The 13,015-nt window shown below is 37.7% G+C and overlaps 1 protein-coding gene across 3 annotated transcripts in view; it reads right to left on the bottom strand.

The window, feature by feature from the left end:
- Positions 1-13,015, bottom strand: part of AZI2 (5-azacytidine induced 2) — a 35,534-nt gene that overhangs the window by 6,588 nt on the left and 15,931 nt on the right. For 2 of the 3 annotated variants that reach the window (XM_055414772.2, XM_055414771.2), the window contains exons 2-6: positions 8,627-8,847; positions 7,016-7,141; positions 6,460-6,559; positions 5,203-5,351; positions 759-877 (exon numbers count right to left, since the gene is read on the bottom strand). In XM_055414772.2, the coding sequence (XP_055270747.2) occupies positions 759-877; positions 5,203-5,351; positions 6,460-6,559; positions 7,016-7,141; positions 8,627-8,842 (710 nt within the window). In that variant the 5' untranslated portion in view covers positions 8,843-8,847. The remainder of the gene's footprint in view (positions 1-758; positions 878-5,202; positions 5,352-6,459; positions 6,560-7,015; positions 7,142-8,626; positions 8,848-13,015) is intronic. The other variant, XM_088831933.1, reaches the window with a different exon arrangement.

The raw sequence follows: 13,015 nt of genomic DNA, 5'->3' as shown, positions 1-13,015 counted from the left end.
GAGGAATGGCAGGGCCGAGCAGCTTCCGGCCTACGAGGCCTACAGTACTGCCAGCCCTTCACACCTGCAGAGGGGCTGCCCTGCATCTGGAGAGGGGCTGCACAGGCTTTCCTTCAGCTGTTTTCCCAACTGAGTGTTTCTCTCCACTGGGTGTTTGATAGGAGGAATAGGTATGAGATCATTCAGTAAATTTTGGAAGCCAAACAATCCAACGATGAAGTCAAATATGTGTGTTTCATTGGGTGGAGTGTCCATGAAGAGAGGGGGTGAGAACACAGCACAAAAAAAACATCAGATAAAACAATGCACTTATGTCACTGAAATTAAAATGATATATGTACTTGAGAAACAGGGGGCTGAAGTAACACACATACGCCCTGACAGCTACTTTCAGTCTCACCCCAAGAAGACGGCTCTCTTAAAGTTCATGTCACATTAAAGACTAAGGCTGTCCAAGTCTGGCCCTAAAACAAAGTGATACTGCCACGTATGGAAATGCATAATCTTCACGTAAAACTCAGAATTTATTACAGCATTCTGCTACACAGCTAGCTCCCTAATATTCTATCTAAAACAGTACTGAATGTTCAAAAATTTTATCTAAGGCATCATAATAATATGCACCTTTCTACTGCTCAAGTTCAAGCCCATTGTTAAGGAACAGTTAAATATTTTTATAAATACACAGTGATCAGAGATTTCATGCAGTACTCAAACAGTGTCGATCTGTTTTCAAGGTTAAATCATAAAAGCAGCACCTAACACAGTGGCCGACAAAACGAGAAGGTGTCACTTCTGAGCGCTGAAGACGTTCATACCTTGAAACCCTCAGTCTCTGCAGATCCCTGCAGTTCAGACTGTCTTCCGGAGATGGATCCTGTCATTGTTTAAAAAACAGTTTAAAAGTTATAATCATTACCTTCTATTTACTCAGTACTTTACTAATCTACACATGCTTCAGCTTTTACAGAATACATCTGTAACCATAGTAGATCTTATATTCAACATTAATAAAGTAACTCCAAATCTGCCAGATATTTCTAAATCATTTAAAGTCATTAATGCTTTAATTTTCTTTAAAAAATACACTTGCTTTCACATAAAAGACCTTTAAGTCGTACAAAATATATTTCTGAAGACACTAACCTGAAATCTATACTCAAAAAATGGTAACATCTATCAAAGTACTGTTTCTTCAAGGTATAGCTGAGTGAATTCCATCAGAAAATGGAAGTTTGTTGGTATTTCACTTTTGGTATTATTACAAAAAAAGTACTCAAATTTAATAGGTTACTGTTTAAAAGATCAGCATAAATGTCCTCTTTCCATAATAAAATGATAGGGAAAGGATTTTATATAAAGTCCTTATATACTTTCAAGTTTTAGTAATTTAGGTTACAGATGACAAAAAGAACCTATAAAAGGTATTTAAAAGTGAACTTAATACATTTAAGGTAATTCTATAACACACTATTTGCAATGCATTTCAATTCGAGGTCTAGAACAAATAAAAATGACTAGCACAGGCACCCATTCTATTAGCGGCAGTGGCCAGTATAAGCTGAGAGAATAAAACTTCATTTTACCATTTCTTATATCATTTAATGATATAAGTGGAACACTAAAAAGCACAAAAGGAATTCATGAGACCTCTGAATCTGGGAGTGTAAATCATCAAAATGTACTACAGAAGTTAAAGTGTCTTTGGATCGGACTTTGTTTCAGAAAACAGCAACTAAACACTGCAAATGATTTGGCCGCATCTCAAGGAGCCCTATGGAACGGGGAAACAGAACTGGTCCCTGAGTCAGAGGAAGTCTGACCACGAATAAAGGACATAACCTTGGACCTTTTCCTTTCCATTTCCTCACAGGAAATGAAGGAATCAGATCAGGCCACTTTTAGTTTCTTTGTACCATTAATTAAAAATACCTGTTTTAATTACAGTATACTTATTTTTTGTTCAGTTGCCAAGTTGTGTCTGACTCTTATACATATATGCATGATGGAAACCTTCCTTGTTTTTTAAAACCAATTAAAAAAACCCAAACACCAAGCAGTTTGGGTTGGTAAAGTATTTCTCCAGCTACTACCTAACAATTTAGAAAAGTGTAATGTAAAGTAACAAAAAGCACAAAGGAATTGTCTCTAACATGCAAAGACCCTGTCCTGGCCAGTTCTTAGCTGCCATGTTCTAAAAACTGTGCTGGATCTGTTTCCTGCCATCTGATGTTTGAAGCTTCGCATGAACAGGCTCAGAGCTACAGAATCCTGGGAACACTGTTCCAGTTAAACAGGTTCCTATGCTTCAGGACTGCTCAGAACCTGCAATCCACACAGCAAACAGGGACTCTGACGGGGCTGACACCAGCCACCACAGACATCTATACCAACTGCATTCGACCAGGGCCCCTACAGTTCTTCTCAAAGGTCCCACTGTTCCGAATACAAATGGCTTGAAAACTGGAGGATACAAAAAGCAAAAAAGGCCCATAGTGGAACTGACCCTGAAACTTTGACCTCATTAATATCAAACACTATCTACCGAGCTCACGAAGTACTTTTAAAAAAAGTAAGCCCACCAAAGCCCCACTGTTCTTTCCATGTAGGATGTTATTTCATACTTCAGAGATATTAATGTTTCACAGGAAGTACCATCTTAAAAATATTTTTAAGTATGCCCGCAGAAGATTTAAGTAAGATTATTCATATGAACATAAATTTCTCTCGTTGGCTTGCTCTTTGAGTCCCAGGTTCAAAAGGACTCTGATAGCAACACCTTTGAAACAAGACTGAAATGTACACATCCCACAATATCAAGATTTAAACTTGGAACCCTTGATAAATTTCCACTCCATCTCTCTCTGGTTCATCTTTGGTTTTGAACATTTTTTTACTTTAAAACTTCCCTTCCCCTAGACATTCTTATGAAGGAAGGATCTTCAATTCCTTTTCAAAAAATAAAAATTCCTCCATTATCTCACCTTCAACTCTTAAAGTTTCTTAGTTTCTGAGTCAAGTTCATCAGCAGTAAGACAAGTGATTTCTAACGTTTCTTCTATCTTTAAAAGACTTCAAAAGTCTTTCTGAGATTTGTGAAAGATGAATTAAGCTAAAAGCAAATTTAATCCCCTAGCGCCACCTAGTGGAAAACATTAAATGGTAAGAGTTTAACTGGGTAACGCTGGTGCACAGACACACCCCTTACACCGATAGACCCCTAAAGTGCTGCTTTTCTGGATTAATCTAACTGCATTTTTTGGAAACACAGTTACTTATTGAATAAACTATGTGCTAGGCACCATGCTGCTTTACATACTACCTAACTTAACTTTCATAAAAAGTAGCTAGTTAGTGTCAAGTTAGAACAGTTAATGACTTTGCTGATGTCACAATTAATAAGCAATACAACAATTAAGAACCAAGTTTTTATGACTCTATGGTACTGCTTTCCACTCTATAAGGAGATATCCATTATTTATTAAAGCTACTGAATTATTTCAAGTAGAATGTATATGCTGACAATTGTAATTCGGAGCTTCAAGGTGCCAATCTTTTCTCGCAAGCACATCTTGCAAGTAGCGACTGGGCTTGTGGGACAAGATGTGGGACAAGATGTTGGAGCTGCTGAAGGAATTGTGTATGCGGTCACAGGTGCAAAGCTAGGAAAAACAACTTCAGATGTCAAGTAGGAAAAAAATTTCTTTTGGTTCTAACGCGAGTTGAGAGTAATTTTTATAGGGGGTATTTCCTCTGTATCAGGCCTGGGGGCTGCAAATCAGATTCTCCCTGTCCAGTGCAGAGGAATTCACTGGGTAAAGGCCAAGGCAGGATGCTGTATTATTCTTAATGCCTATCTCCTTCTTAACCAGTAGTCACCTTCAGTAAAGACCACAGTACAGAAGAGGGGCCTGTCAGCTCATCTAAGGACACGTGGGGCAGAGTGCCGGCGGGCAGTCAGGCGACATGGGGGAAGCTCTTCTCTCAGGCAGTGGCTGCCCAGAAGGATCCAGGGTGGGGGCCCAGCTACTCAGGAGTGCTGGGTACTCTGATGGGCAGAAAGGCTGACCCTGAGGAGCAACTGTCCGAGGCCACCTTAGATTGCAATATATGAGCGTACAGAATGTATATAATGGCCACTGAACTCTAGAGTAACTTTTCAATTTCTTGTAATAACTATTTTAAACTTTGCATCGAGAGCATTGCTCCCACTCTGCTTTGCTTCTCTATCATTCCTTCTTTTTACTCTCAGCCCTTTCTGTCAAGATATCTGAAAACACATATCCAAGCTTTTCAAAACTCAATGTAAAGTTGTCCCTCGGTGTCCATGGCGGTCTGGTTCCAAAATTCGCAGTGGGTACCAAAACGACTTAGGGATGTTCAAGTCCCACATTCGTCCCTGCATATCTTCAGGTCAGCATCCATGGATGCAACCAACAACCAGTGGCCTAGTCGGCAGCCACCTGTGGTGGCCTCGAGCCACAGATGTGCAACCTGAAGATTTACCAAAGACTGACTGCATATTTCTTGGGGAAAATCTCTGTATAAGTGGACCTCCACTGGTCACACCCACACTGTCCAGGGGTCACTGTAATAGCAGACAGACTCTGAATGATCTGAGAGGCAACTTGTGTTTCAGTGGATGACTTCTGCCTAAACACACCTTAGCAGCTCAGCAGGTTTTTCTGTTTTGCTTTCCCTGCCCCGAATTCTTGAATTCTCAGCTATCTGCCGAAAACTAAAGTTGCTCCGAAAGTATTAGACTTCTGAGAATTAGTGGATGCTCAAAAGTTTTGTTTCAATAATTCTAAAAATCAAGTCTCTTGTATGTTTAAATTAATCAAATTATTAAGTTAAATAGAATGGAAAACTTGAAACTTGAGTTCTCTTTAAACTTTACAGAGAAAAAAATGACTTAAGGAGATTGAAAGAAAGGAAGCTGAAAGAACAACTTTAATAAGGTTTTTAAAAAATTAGCTTTTAAACAACTAAAGCATGTAATTCTGGAATTAAGATAAAAGTATACAGTTACCACATTTTAGCAAAAATGATTAAAGGGGAAGATAAAGGTGAATTTTCACAGAATATACTTCTCTGAGTAGTTACAATTCACGCTGCCTCTGTGACCTAACACCCAGCTATAAATCCTGCATGGGATGTGCACAGCGCGCTGGGCCTCTCCACTCAGCGGCCCGGCAGTACCGTTTGTCTGGCTTTCTGCAGCTCTGCTTTGAGATCTCTACATTCTTTCCTCATCAGCTCCACTTCCTGTTCCAAACCATGGATCTTCAGGTTGCAGCTTAACTTTTCCACCTCCCAGTTTGATGAAGGAGGATTTAAATTTCTTATCACTACAAAAAGGATGGACATTAAAATTGTTATTTCTGACTTCTACATGGGTTGCAGTTCAAAAAAGATTATGTTAGTAAAATGGAGGTAAAAGAAAAACCAGTATAAAACATCTACAATTAAAACATTTTTGAAAGACAGTAAGTATTTTCAAGTGTCTATGCTAAGATATTAGCAATCTTATTTTATACAATAGAATGTATTCATCACCCCTATTCCTGATTTTCTGTTTAAACAGCAAATTAGTCTGAAACTTTAAAATATACAGCACATATCAAGCATATGCTGAAATAACGGATCAATTACATATATATGTGAAGGTTAAGGTTCATTCTTAAGTGATTAAGAATGAAATGAAGGGAGTAAGCTGAGGCTCACTCAGTTAATCATCCCATCCAGTCCTTGTAGAAAGGATAAAGTTTGACCATCAGGCCTACAACATGACTTCTGAACAATTTCATTCATAAATGTTCCACTGTACATGCAACACCACTGCACACGGACTAACCCTTATCCGTATTACGGGATACCCTTAATAAGGAACCTTACCCTTATTAAGTCCTTAGTTCCTTAGACTCTGTCCATAGAAAAAGGCCCACTCACCTGCCATGAGATAGCCCCCTCAACCTCCCGTTAGGCCTCTCAGAGGCCATGTCTTCAGCTGTCCCCTCAGAGCTTGCTTGCATGGGGGCAGGCTAGTACCCACCCCCCACTCCTAACTTCTCAGCATAGCATCTCAGCTGCACATTTTAACAACCTTCAGAAACTGGATTAAAACAAACAGAAAAGCAACTGTAACTACTCTCTGACAGGATAGCCAGTGTGGGCCAGAGGCCTTACAGAAGATGGGATTGTACTCCTTTATCTACTTCATCACAAACCAGCCCTGAGTCAACCATCCAAGTTTCTCGAGGAAAAGTACAATTTACACCTAAGGAAAAGTTAAGGATTTGATATTTGGTAAAAGCAGAACACAGAAATTAACATAAGCCCCCAAATTAAAAAGTCAGTCCTTAGCACACAGACATAGAAAACTGATCATGGATACAACACATGAATGGAAAATCATACTGATTGCGGTAGAATATTTGTAACAAGTAAGTGGCCTACCCTGCTGAGTTTCCACCTCTGTCCTCAGTTGGAGGAGTTCTACTTCTTTAGATTGTAGCTGTTCATTCAACACTTTCAAAGATTCAGAGTTGTCTTTATTCTAGTAAAGTAGGGAAAATGCCACATTACAGTCAATAAAATTTAACGGTTGGTATCATATTATATATTCATTTTCAGGCAGATGTGAAAAAACAGATTCCAGCCTTTTAAAAGCAAGGTGGGAAACTGAATGCAGTTTTCACCAATCTCTTTTTCTAACTTAGGACATTTTTTTCACTGGCTTAAAAAAGAGAAAACAGTAATAAACTCTACCAAGTCACAATTTTTCAAAATAAGTTAATGGTGTTAGATGCACTTAAGACCTAAACATCATTACAAATCGACTACTTACTTTGTATAGAAGTAACAAATATTCCTATTAAAATTTTTTCTGCTTTTGCCTTGAGCAGGCAAACTTTTTGTCTAATAAATGTAAATATCTCTCCTAATTTTAAACCTCCTGAAGGAGAAAACTCATTTGCAACATACAGAAACCATTCTTTACAGACCAACCTACCATTTTATCCAGTTTGTTTTTCAGATTATCCCTATCAATGCAGACCTCTCGGTACGCGTGATAGGCTTTATTTACTTGTTCCCGTCCCACAGAGCTTGTTTCGTCATCCTTTCGAGCTCCTATAAGCTAAAGGCACAAAATTAGAAAACAAAGCTTAAGAAGATGTTCGACATCAGCGAATAAGTCAGTCTTCTGATGGCTCCATATCTCACTTTAATTACATTAATGCAGGGAATAAAGCCTGAACTACAATTAAGTGAACGTTTCACTTCCACACAATTACGCATTAGTGATTAAGACAGTAAAAAGCACAGAATAGATATTTTTAAAAATCTTCTTTTATGCTTTTCCTTAATCAGTGTCTTATACTTTGCTGTATCTTTTATAATAATTCATCATACTAAAACAGTACATCATTCTTTTATGGCGCTTCTCTGTTTTCCAAGCTAGAACATACTATTTAACTTCCATCATCGGAAAAGTGAATATCAATTTAGTGTGTGAAAGTGAAAGTGAAGTTGCTCAGTCGTGTCTGACTATTTGCGACCCCATGGACTATAGCCCACCAGGCTCCTCTGTCCATGGGATTCTCCAGGCAAGAATACTGGAGTGGGATGTCATTTACTTGATACTTTAAGGAATAGAAGTGTTAGTTCATTAAGTTCTATATTACTGCAGAACAAATTATCAAATTATTGTTGATCACAAAGTACAGAAATATTCCAATATTGCTCACATTTCTCTACTGACTTTTAAAATAAACCTAACTACAAACTCCAAATGTTATCCTTTTTCACTCTATCCCAGCATGTCACAAATCTATTCAATAGTCATTAAAGAAAATTCGTATGAATACTAAGAAATCAATTGTTTTTACAACCGAGTCCTCCTTATCTTACTTCCTGCAAATGAGCCAATTTCTACCAAACTCCATCCTCAAGTTTCTACAGTTAGATCATTCCTTCTCATTTTGTGGAAGCTGCTGTCTGTAACACATAAATGGATGAGTGAGGAAGATTTCCCAATACATAAGCAAAGCAGATCTGAGGATTTATCATTGAATCAGCTACCTGGCTTATGTATTCCATAACATTTAGGATATACAGTTTCTGCATGAGAAAGGTATACACAGAGGACATTAATTCATCAGTTAAACACATTCTTATTAACGTGTATTTGAGAACAAAAGAGAATGCTGAGGTAAAGATGTCAGTCCTGGTGAAATTTCAGTCCTGACAAAAACACTATTAAACATATTGGAACAATGTTCCAAGAACGTGTTCCTTTCTTGATATATAATTTCTTGCATAGGTTTAAACATCCTGAATGAAATACACACAGCCAGGAAGGTACGGCAATCTGAAAGAGTTAAGAAAAACATTTGAACTTTAATCCCTTTATGCTGCTAAATCATCTTCTGCACACATTCACCAAACATTATGATACGTGAAACACTGAAGGTCAAGTAAAATGTTCAGGGTTTTGAGATTAGCAGTGACTTATCTTTGGAAATTTGGTACACTCATGGAAGACAGAGCAGAGAAATATTTAAAATTTCAAATACTTTGAATTATTAAGTCGTAAACACAATGAAGTTGATAGACAAATTACCTTTTCTTCCAAAATTCTGATTCTTTTTTTTAAGAAAGAGTTCTCTTTCTCTGAATCCTTAAGTCGTTTTTTGATGTCTTCATATGCAGTGACAAGGGCAAAATGTGAAGCAACAGATTCATCTCCTGAATATATTGAGACTGGAGTCACTGGGTCTCTCCTGTGGGCTTTTTCATGATTCAGAATACAGATATCATCTTCCACCAGTGCATCCATGACAGCTGTTTAAAAATAAAGACATAAAATAGAAATGTCTTGCTGAATAAATAAGCAGAAAAAAGTATATTGAGAGAATAATATGAACACTGCTGAAAGGTTTAAAAACTCCCACTTCTTTTTTCTTACTGAAATACAGTTGATGTATATATAAGTTTCAGGTGTATAACACAGTGATTGACAATTTTAAAGGTTATTTCCATTTACAGTTATACATTGGCTGTATTTCCTGTGTTGTACAATATATCCTTTCAGGTTATTTATTTTATACACAGTAGTCTGCATCTCCTACCCTATCTTGCCCATCCCCATTCTCTCTCCTCCCTGGTAACCACCAGCTTTCTCTCTATACCTGTAAGCTTGTTTCTTACCTGTTATACAGCCACTAGTTCATCTCTTAGATTCCCCACGTAAGTGATACCATACAGATTTTGTCTTTCTCTGACTTACTTCACTAAGTGTAATACCCTCCAAGCTCATCCATGTTGTTGCAAACGGCAGCATCTCCTTTTCCACAGCTGAGTTGTATCCCACTGTCCATATGCACCATACCTTTTTTCTCCACTGATCAGTCAATGGACATAGGCTACTTCCATGTCTTGACTATTGTAAATAGCGCTGCTATGAACACTGGGGTGCATGTTATCTTTCTTCATTTGTGTTTTTACCTTTTTTGGATATATACTCAGGAGTGGACTTGCTAGTTCATATGGTAACTCTATTGTTACTTTTTTGAGAAAGCTTCATACTCTTTTCCACGGTGCCGGCACCAATTTACATTTCCACCAGTGCTGTACAAACGATCTCTTTTCTCCACATCCTTGCCAACATTTGTTATTTGTGGTCTTTTTGATGATGGCCGTTCTGACAGATGTCAGAATTGTAGTCTCATTCTATCCCACTGTAGTTTGAATTTGCATTTCTCTAACTAATGATGCTGAGCATCTTTCCCCATGTCTGTTGGCCATCTGTATACCTTCTTTGGAAAACAGTCTATTCAGGTCTTCTGTCCATTTTTAAATAAGGTTGTTTTTTTGATGCTGAGTTGTGCTATTTTGGATGTTATCATTATCGATTTTATGGTTTGCAAATATTTTCTCCCATTCAGTCTTTTCATTTTGTGAATGATTTCCTTTGCTGTGAAATTAAGTCCCACTTGCTAACTTTTGTTTTGGTTTCCTTTGCTTTAGGAGACAGATTTTAAAAAAAAATTGCTATGATCTATGTCAAAGAGCATTCTGCCTGCTTTCTTCTTTTATAGTTTCAGGTCTTGCGTTTAGGTCTTTACTTTTGGACATGATGCTCGAGAATGTCGTAAGTTCCCTCTTACATGAACTGTCCACTTTTCTTAGCACCACTTACTGAAGACACTGTCTTTTCTCCACTGTATAGTTTATTAAAACTTTTTTTTTTCACTCAAGTATAGTTGATTTACACATGTTCTGTTAGTTTCAGCTACACAACTAAATAATCGAGTCTGTAAAGTTTGTTTTACTTTATTTCAGACAACATGAAAATTAAGGAAAGGGTGTGTGTGTGTTTTTCTGGGTCTGTTCTATCATTGTGCATTTGCTTTTCTGATTTTATAACTGAAAGCTTCCAACTGCTCCCAAGTAAAGTCAGAGTTTGACATGTCCAGTGATTTGTTTATACCAAGGATTATAGGAAAGTTAGGCAAAAATAAATGTGTTTTACTACGAGTCTGAGTAGGTGAAAGCTACCATTCAATCATTCTTCAGCAAGAACAATTTAATAACTTCTAACCATGTAGGGCAACTCCTATTCTTAAGTTAGATTCTTTCTCAGTTTATCAAAAAAGTTAAGAGGTAAGACCTGCTATATCCCCTCAAAGTGGTAGATCCTCATGACCATAATTAACCCCTGCTGTTTCCAGTGCAAACTGCACTTTCTCCTAATGACAGATAAAGAGGTAAAGTTTTCTTCCCCTGAAGGGTTTACTTTCTCCTCTCTGGATTCAACTGTATTCCAGAATAACAGTAAACATCATTCCGATCACGTTGCTAGTAGTTGAAATCCTCTTATTTCCTGTCCAAAAGGAAATATGATACTGTACACTTCAAGTGTGCATGTACATTTCCAACTAAGACTCTGTCGCACACACGTTATGCCTCCACAGAGGAACAGCAGAGTAAGAGTAACGGCCAGGGAAGTGACAGGCTGCAGTCTAGCTAAGGAGAGGTAGAACTGTGCTCATCTTAGATATCTGATATACATAACATCTTAACAGCCAACCAAATGGACAGGATTTATTCAACTGGAATCATTTTATTCCCCGCTAAAGGAGTAAGTCAAATTGCTCTACAGAGTTGAAACAGATGGTGTCCCACAGTGTGTGCACCTTGAGGGTCTTTATGCCTTTGCTTTGCACGAAGTTCTAACTAGGTCAGCAGCGTGATTTCCTACGCACTCATTTTTATCACGAAATAATCCTTTACTTAGCAAGGAAAACCCAGTGTGGGAGACAGCTGTGCAGTAAAATAGTTACTATGCCGTAAAGGGAAGTAATATATTTGCAACAGTACAGAATGCCACAGCGACTGAGGCGGGGGAGGAGGCTGACTCTCCACCCTGCGCTCTCAGGTGAAGGGGGTGGTTATGTTTACTGTACTTGCAGTACTTTAACAGCTTGCTGCCAGCTGTGTTAACAAGGTCCAAGGCTTGTAAGAGTATGCGGAGAAGGGATGAGGAGGAGAGCAGTAGGAGATGAGACTGGAAAAGCAGAGTGGAAACCAATGAAGATGGCTCTTTCTAATAGAGACTACAGGATGTGATCCTCCTGTGGAATTTAAGAAAAACCTGGCTCTGAGTCAAGAATGTGAAGAACACACACACAACTATAAACCATATTCACAGTCAAATGAACTACTGAGTACTGCACAAAGTAGTTCACAAATGATCTCCCAATTGATTCTCATGATTACCTATGAGGCAGGAAAATCTTGTTGGACCCATTTCACATCTGGGAAAACTGGGGCCCATAAAGATTATGAAATTCAACCAAGATCAGCACAAACATATGGATTTTAGAGCCTGAAATAGTAGTACTTTTCCCACCTCAATGAACCATTTATACACTAAATTCATCAAGAACTACAAAACTATGAACCCTTTGGAAGGCTTTTAAGTACCTTAAAGGGAAGGGAGTGTGACGACTTAACAATGTCACATTCGATAAAGTATGATAACTGGTCATTTTTAAGACAAAATATGCAGCCAGATAGTTTATTTTATATAGTTACATCTGTTGCCTATTTATTATTTATAAATCACCCAAAGTTGCATATGGCCTCCCTCTAAATATAAAACAACATTATTTGCCTAAAAATGATTTTCAAGTTTTATACCATTATTCTATATACTCTAAACAGGACTTAGAATCTGCTGTCCTGGGAAACTACTTATCTGTCCTAAAAAGTATGAGAAAAATGAAGCACAGCAAAGAGAAAATTTACTAGTGCCACGCAGCAAGCTTACTGTTCCAATGACTGCCATTCAAATTTATTATGAATGAAAATGAAAGATTTGATTCCTATCCCTGAAAAGTAAACATAAGATCAAGTAAGTTAGAAACCTTAATGCTTATCGTGTGACTCCATACACACCCAAATTCTAGAGAGTAAAAGCTGTGGGGCCAGGGAAAAATGAGATCTTAGAAAGACACCAAATAATACAAGGCAGGTATCCCACTGTAAATATCTCCATACTGAAAGGAAAACTGCTTGCAAAGTAATAAAATAGGCCACGCGTGACCTTTGGCTTTATTGCTTATGCAAGCACCCTTCCTTAACCTCACTGCAACAGAGAAGTAAAAGGGAGCTTCAGCAGTTAACTCACAGTAAAGTCAGATTCAGTTTTATGTACTTTGTGATGTAAAAAGTATTTGTGATATTCACAAATATCCAAAGTATTGGCCTGGGGAAATCTGACTTTCTGGATAAAGGGTAAAAGGCTAACTGGCTATTATAAAGCTAACAAACTAGACTAAGGCAGCTTTAACATTTGTCAAATTTTACCGTGTACTGTAATCTAAGTTTATTTACCACAACTTAAATTATCTTAAAATAATGAACCTGTGTTTATTTTAATCTTGAAAAAGTGAGTGCCATGAGCAGGATATCATTATCAAAGATAAGAATGATCAACCAAAAAAAC

This window comes from Moschus berezovskii, chromosome 24 (genome assembly GCF_049115385.1).
Source record: "Moschus berezovskii isolate FMDL1 chromosome 24, NW_MosBer_1.0, whole genome shotgun sequence".
Taxonomy (NCBI): domain Eukaryota; kingdom Metazoa; phylum Chordata; class Mammalia; order Artiodactyla; family Moschidae; genus Moschus; species Moschus berezovskii.
This window is presented reverse-complemented; position numbering and strand designations above follow the sequence as displayed.